Below are 7,957 nucleotides of genomic sequence, written 5' to 3'. Positions count from 1 at the left end.
CTCCCTTGGTAGACCAGGCTGGCCTCGAACTCACAGAGATCCACCTGCCTCTGCCTCCCGAGTGCTGGGATTAAAGGCGTGCGCCACCACCGCCCAGCGAGAATATTAATAGTTTTATGACAAGCTGCCACACTCTGTCTTTCACAGTTGATGGGTATGAATGACACCAGAGAGCTCACCAATTAGAAGTGGGGCACAGGGCCATGCAACCTTAACAAGTACTCACTTTCACAGTTTCTTCTGTGTTAAGCTTATTTCCTTTCACCAAGACAATTTGGAAAGGGTTGTTGTTGTCCCAGACATGCTGTAAAGGAACAAAACACACACAGAGGCTGTTAAGTCAGAGAAATGAATATGACACCATAGCTGTGGTGGCTAGTCATATGTCAACCCAAGCTCCAGTCATCTGAGAGGAGGAAACCTCAGTTGAGAAAATGCTTCCGTAGATCTGATCTGGCTGTAAGAACCTATAGTGCATTTTCTAGACGGATGGAGAAGGGCCCAGGCCACTGTGGGTGGTCCTACCCCCGGGCTGGTGGTCCTGGAGTGTAGAGAAATGCAGGCTGAACAAGCCATGGAAAGCACGCCAGTAAGCAGCAACCCTCCATGGGCCTCTGCAGCAGCTCCCACCTCCAGGTTCCTGCCCTGTTTGAGTTCCTGCCTTGGCTTCTCCCAGTGAACTGTGTGTGACTTCGGATATGTAAGACAAATAAACCCTTTCTTTCCCACGTTGCTTTTAGTGACAGTGCTTCATTATAGCAATGGTACCCTAAAGTACTTAGTCATGGAAGTCTTTCAACTCTCACACAGGGCAATTTAAGAAAACAGAGCTCTGACCTAACAGTTAAAAACCACACACTGCTGGGAGAGGTGATCACACCTTTCATCTCAGCACTCCAGAGCCAGAGGCAGGTGGAGCTCTAAGTTTGAGGCCAGCCTGGTCTACGGTGAATTCTAGGACAGGCAGGGCTGTTACACTGAGAAGCCCTGTCTTGAACCCCATCCCCCCCATCCCCACAAAGATACCATAAATATCAAATTAAGCATTATAACTACTAGCGCTTGATTTTTATGTCTGTTACTTCTAAGAAATGAAGTGAGGGAGAGAGGTAGAAGGGAGTGAAAAGGTGATGTGTCGGCTCCCATCTGTAACTCCAGCACTAGGAATCTGAGGCAGGAGGACTGCCATGGGCCTAAACTAAATAATAAGTTCAATGCCAGCCTGAATCCACAGTCAAAGACTGTTTCAACCCCACACTCACCCCAAAACATTTTAACAGGTTAAGCTGATGGAATGAAATATACTGCACTCAGGCAGCTGAGGCAAGCTTGCCACAAGTCAGGGGACAGAGCTATAAGCAAGACTGAAAAAAAGAAACAAAACGTAACTACACTGGGTGTTCAAATGCTCATGTTGATAAAGCACAATCTAATCTACTATTTTGGTGTGGGAGCACCAAATGGCATGCAGAAGAAAGCTACTTTTTGAATGAATGGCAATGAACTTATGGGAAAGATGTTGATTTCACAGAAGGAGAAGTGAGCAAAGGAAACGGTCTGACAGAGCAAACACACAGACTGAAAATCATGTGGCTTTGGGGTTACCAAAGGCTGAAACAGGAATCTTACAGAAATAACTCGCGTTTTCTTTGGTGGTAAAGGCAGAGGAAGGTTAGATGAGTTCCGGTTGATGGCAGCCTCTATGGCAATCATTTCTTGCTCATACATTTTCTTGATCTTGCAACATTCCACGAGGATGAAATGGGGCAGGGTCCTATTCATCACACAGTTCCGGATATACTACAGTAGCAAAAGAGACACAGCTTTCAGGCAAACACGTAAATCAACAACAACAAAATCATCTGAACAACACTATACTAAATTTACGTTATAGGTATGCTACACAATTCAGTATCAAAATTATAATCATTTGAAATCACAACATAGGAAGTCTGGAGATGGCTCAGGTGACTAGCAGCTTGTCCAGAGGACCTGAATTGGATTCCCAGCACACAGATAGTGGTTCACAACTGTACCTCCAGATACAAGGACCCTGCACCCACTTCTGGACTCTGGGCACTGAATACAAATGGTGCAATCTATGCACATGGACAAAACACCTATACACTTAAAATAAAAATAATTAAAAAATATTACAACATAGGAGCCAATGAGATGGCTCATTGGGTAAAAAGTTGTGTTTATGCCTGACCTCCATGGTGTCAGGAGAGAAACAACTCCAACAGGTTGTTCCTTATTTCCGCAACCACACCCTGGTGCACACACATACACACAAAATAAATGAAAATGCAATAAAATCTCAACACAGTGACTGGCATGGTGATGCATCCTTGTGGTATACTGCTGGGAAGCTAAAGACAGGGATCACAGTTTGAGGCAAACCTGGGAAAACAGCAAGTTAGCTCAAGTATTAGCAATAGAGACCTGAAATCACCTGCCCAGCAGGTGCAAGGAACCCAGTCCAATTGCCAGCATCAAACAACCAATGACAAACCTCACATAAAACAGCTATTGTTAGTTGAGCACCTAATTACCAAGGAACCTATATTATTGTTATTCTTCTTAACAGTCTCCAAGAGCCCAAGTTCCACTTCACAGTGTATAGAATCAGAAGGGGAACTCAGACACCTGCATTTCTAATATAAACCCAAATATAAACCGCTCTGTCTGCTGCCCAGGTCACACTTCAGTCGGTCAGCCAGGAACGGTATATGTGATCTCTGAAATGCCCTTTCCCAGCAGAGGATTCTAGGTGAGCATTGCCAGCAGTTTACTCAGAAGACCTCTGATCATTTCAGCCTAAGGCACTGTTTTAGCTTCATAAAACCAGCAAGCACCACAAAGAATTCTTCTTAAATTCTAGACAGTACTAAACTATTTCTTCCTCTCCCTCCCCCTCCTTCTCTGTTTTTTTTTTTTTTTTTTTTTGAGACAGGGTTTCTTTGTGTAACAACCCTATCTGTCTTGGAACTCACAGAGATCCTCCTGTCTCTGCCTCCTGAGTGCTTGGATTAAAGGTGTATATCACCACCGCCTGGCTGACAGCAACTATTCTTATTGCCAAAGATTCCAAACAAAAATATATCTATACCATGAATTGTTCAAAAGACTAAACTTCCCTGGTCTACAGAGCTAGTTCCAGGACAGGCTCCAAAGCCACAGAGAAACCCTGTCTCGAAAAACCAAAAAAAAAAAAAAAAAGACTAAACTATAGATCCAGTGTACAATCCAATGTATTTTATGCTAGCCTGATGGAGATTGCCTTGCAAGACAGCAGAACACGAGGAAGAGAAGTTTCCAGGTTGCTCACCAAGCACTTTCCTTCTTCCTCCTGATCAGCCAAAGTTTAATCGCTTATTACACCAAAGCTGTGCACACAGCCTGTATCCTAGCCTCCCTCCTGAAGAGGGGCCACACCAGAACCTTGACGGGGGCATAAAATTCTGTTACCTGTTAAGTGAATCCCAAGCCCTGCTTTCTTTTTGTTTGCTTGAGACAAGGTATCATGTAGCCCGGGCTGGTTGTGGACTACAGAACCTCTTGCCTCTGCCGCTCGGCTGCTGGGAGCACATGAGCAGCACTGCCACACCTGGCTTCAAATCTTTCTTTTCATACACATATCACTTAATATTTGGCACCTGCCTTACCCCTTTAAACAGAACAGAATAAAACAAGCAAGGCATGTCAGCTCCCTCACTTGTATGGTCCATCAACTGGGAGCCTGAAGCAGGATTACTTCCCTGAGGGCTAGAGTGGGACTTTGTCTCAAAAACACCAGCAACAACACTACCCACCCCCCACGTCAAACAAACAACCTCAGCTTTAAACGGCTACTACTGACCTCTAACTTGGCCCTTGCTCAATTACTATTCTTTTAGCGCTTTTTAGTTTCCAAATCAGTACAAGTATCTTTAAGTTCAAAGCCAAGAATGGATCCTTTCCACAAAATCTTGATCCAGGCATGGTGGCACAGACCTTAGTCCCACTACTCAGAAGGCAGAGGCAGGTAGATCTCTGGGAGATCGACCTACAAAGTAAGTTACAAGGTAGTTACAAGGTACAGTCTACAAAGTAAGTTACAAGACAGCCAGGTATTCACAGTGAGAGCTAGTCTCACTCAATTTTAAAAGCGCTGTATATCTCTTAGGTGGACTCCACATGACTCCAGAAACAACTTAAGGCAGTTTAATTCTTGCAGTGAGGTAGCTGGTTTGTGTTAGGATAAAATGGTAGATTATTGAATCTATTTTTAACCAAAAAAGCAACTACTAGTCTTAAATATTTTACATTGGTATGGATTTTTGTATATTGATACAAAATTGAGGTTATCTTTGTTATACTGGGATATGTTTCCACTCTTGTTTAATGTATTTTTTTATATTGATGCAAATTTGAGGTTATTTTTGTTAGAACACACTGTACATACAAATCTACTCTTGTTCAAGGTATTGTATCTATACAGTTAATTTAACAATGTAATATATTTTTCTAATCCTTGAAAGCTATTATTACAAACTATTTAGGATAATAAAGAAATGCAGGTTAATAGTCACCTATTATGATCAAACTTGTAGTCATGTTAGATATATTTTCAAGGTCAAAATGATATATTTTAGGTAAAAAGGCAGTCTTCAAACATTTCAGAGATCTACAGACTATGGCACTTAAGATATGTTAATAATATAAAGTTCTTAGCCAGAAAGTGGTGGCGCATACCTTAAATCCCAGCACTGTAGAGGCAAAGGCAGGTGGATCTCTGTGAGTTCAAGGCCAGCCTGATCTGCAAGAGCTAATATCAGGATAGGCTTCAAAGCTAAGGAGAAACCCTGTCTCACTCCTCCCCCAAATTATATAAGGTTTTTTTTTTTAATGACATTGAGACATATCTGCTCCTGGCAGCACCAATCTACTTTGGAAAAGATGATGGGCACTGAAGAAACTCCAAATGGAGTTTACTGTCTTTACGGCAAAAGTTGGCCGCTGGGTAAGAAACTGCCCTTGCCTCAATTGCTGACAGTGTGCTATCCAAATTGGATAAGCAGGACAGAAAAGAAAGTGATTGCCAAACTTTGCCAAGACAAAATAGAACAGTCCTTCAAAAATCTTACTTCACAAGTAAGTCTGTCAGATATTCTAGGCCTGTAGGCTGCAAAAGGATGCCCCAACATTAGAGAGGAACCTTGCATGACTACCTAGGCAGCCAAATGTTTCTGATATTTCTTACATTTTTTTAGAAGTTGCTTATTTATACTTCCTACTTACTTGAATAATAATGTTTTCTTCTTGCGTCTCTGATGGAGTTGAAGACTAGACAGTTATAGTTTTCCTTATTAACAAATTCAGAAAAGAAACTCACAAAAGAGGTGTAAAATATATAGGGCTGAGAGACATAAAAAGATAGCTTTTGGGTTGGTAATACAAGTTAGGATAGAAAGTGAATTAGCACAACACTGGGTTCACCAAGATAGGATAGATAATAGAATATTTACTCTGAATTTTTCAAATGCATATGGTTTAGACATTGTTAATGTGATTATTGCCTGTATATAATTATATATAGTTATTACACATTGCATATAGTTTTTAAGTTAGTTAAAACCTTCGTTTCTTTATTTAGACAAAAAGAAGGAAGTGTGGGATATTTTGTTTGTGTTCTGACAAATACAGCTTGCCTGGAGATCAGAGGATGGAGCTGGTTACTATTTAACCACAGAAGACAGGCACTGGTAGCTCATGCCTTTAATCCCTTTTAATCCCAGCACACAGAGGTGGAGGCAGAAAGTGATAAGGTGGGGTGTAAACAGGATCTCAGCCTTTTGAACTGAGGAATGAGAGGAGAAGGAAGCAACTGGCAGCTGCCCCTGGTTCTCTGATCTTCCAGGTTTTACCCCGATATCTGACTCCTGTTTTTTATTGATAAGTCTAATTAGGATCACACTTCAGGTTTGTTTTTCATTCATTTACTTATGAACAGAGGGAGATGTATGCCACATAATACAAACATAGAGGTCAGAGAACAATTTCCACTTCCACCATGTGTGTCCCAGGGATCAAACTCAAGTTATCAGGTTTGGAAGCAAACACCTTTTACCCACAGAACCATCTCGTTATCTTGCTGGCCACTGCAGACAACATATACTCAAAAAATTTAGTGAAAAAAAATATATGTATGGAAGGCCAATTAGAAACTAATGCTTGCATGATTCTTTCTACATGTGGAGGTTATAAAAAAGGACAAAGGGTTAAGAAATATGAAAATAACAATGAACTGGAATGCAGACAATGGCAAAGCACATGTTCAACATTCAGAGGGCCCTGGGTTCAGTCCTCAACAACAACAACAAAAAACTAAAAGAATCTTTTCTTTTTAAAATCTATTATTATTCTGTGTGCATGTTTGCACATCATGGCTCTCATATGGAGGTCAGAGGACAACTCTGAGAAATTGGTTCTCTTTCTACCTTTACATGACTTCCTGGGACCAAACTCGGGTCTCAGTATGGCTCAGAAACCACCTCTACCTGCTGAACTATCTTTTTTTAAAAACAAAAACAAACAAAAAAAAAAAACCTTTTACTTTTTCTATGAATTGCCTACAAATAAATATCTATTTAACAAGTAGGTTCTTTTACTTCCTCCAGAATATAACACTTAAATCGTATGTTTGTGATGTGGGATTCCCCTCTGCATACTGTGATTACTATTTATGAATTTAAAAAAACTGGCTTGGCCTGATAGGGTAGAACAGAGTTAGGTGGGGAAAACTAAACTGAACGCTGGGAGAAAGGAGGTGAAGTCAAAGAGAAGCCATGGAGCCACTGCTAGAGATAGATGCGCTGAAACTTTGCTGGTAAGCCATGACCTCGTGGTGATGCACAGATTAATAGAAATGGGTTAAATTAATATTTAAGAGTTAGCTAATAAGAAGCTAGAGCTAATGGGCCAAGCAGTGATTTAATTAATACAGTTTCTGTGTGGTTATTTCGGGAGTCTGGGTGGCCAGGAAACAAACAAGCGGCCTACTACAACATGTTTGCATAAAGGAATAGCAAGCAGCTATATATAACAAACTGTGTTAGGAATTCATAATGCTACAGGAAAATGTTAAGCACAGAAATAATCCACAAGCAGAATGCAAACACACAGACACACATTCACTTGGACAATCACTGTGTTCAAATCAAACATACCAGGTTAAAAACACAAACACTTGCCCAAATTTTAGTAATGATTTCCTAGGGGTAGGGCCAAGCAATAGATGTTTAATATATATTTCTGCAAAGCCTTCTGTAGGATCCAAACATTCAGTCTGCTGCATACACTTCCTTAAAGATGAGTAAGTTAGAGGCACATGTACACTGTTCTAGTCAGTCAACATACATACCTGGAACTGAATTAGTGGGTATTCTCCAAATACATACTCCACTCTCCCGCTGACTTGTAACACACAGTCATAGGGGCTAACTTCATCTTCCTTTCCATGAATAGTCAAGCGTTTCTGGATTGCCAATTCATTTATTTTTATAGGAGTTAAATTGGGAGACACTTGAAAACTAAATACATCCTAAAAAGAGAGAAGGCAGAAAATGTAATACATCTTATGCTTGGCTAGAAATTTCAATTATGCTCAAAGAGTGCAACAGCATGCACAATGATAATGTTTGTGCATACAGTCCAGTAAACTGTTCTCCATACTAAACATGTACACATATAAATTGTTTTCAAGATAATTTGTAAACCATGTTCCCATATTCTGAGTGTCACGACTCACAAGGTAAATTCAATATTTAGCTAAAGTTGCTTGTATGGTGGCATTCTTCTATAATCTCAGCACTTGGAAGATGGAGCCAGGGGATCAGGAGTTAGGGGCCAGCCTGGATACTTTCAATCTGTATACTAAGTTCGTGCTTTTGAGAAATACAGTAGTCATTTAAAA

At 40.6% G+C, this 7,957-nt stretch overlaps 1 protein-coding gene across 1 annotated transcript in view; it reads right to left on the bottom strand.

The window, feature by feature from the left end:
• Positions 1-7,957, bottom strand: part of Pik3cb (phosphatidylinositol-4,5-bisphosphate 3-kinase catalytic subunit beta) — a 108,700-nt gene that overhangs the window by 49,004 nt on the left and 51,739 nt on the right. The window contains exons 6-8 of the mRNA XM_005367822.3: positions 7,406-7,585; positions 1,630-1,800; positions 227-304 (exon numbers count right to left, since the gene is read on the bottom strand). Coding sequence (XP_005367879.1) covers positions 227-304; positions 1,630-1,800; positions 7,406-7,585 — 429 coding nt within the window. The remainder of the gene's footprint in view (positions 1-226; positions 305-1,629; positions 1,801-7,405; positions 7,586-7,957) is intronic.

The sequence above is a fragment of the Microtus ochrogaster genome, unplaced genomic scaffold (assembly GCF_000317375.1).
Source record: "Microtus ochrogaster isolate Prairie Vole_2 unplaced genomic scaffold, MicOch1.0 UNK24, whole genome shotgun sequence".
In the NCBI taxonomy this organism is placed as follows: Eukaryota; Metazoa; Chordata; class Mammalia; order Rodentia; family Cricetidae; genus Microtus; species Microtus ochrogaster.
Note: the sequence above shows the minus strand (reverse complement) of the source record. Positions and strands in the feature narration are given on the sequence as shown.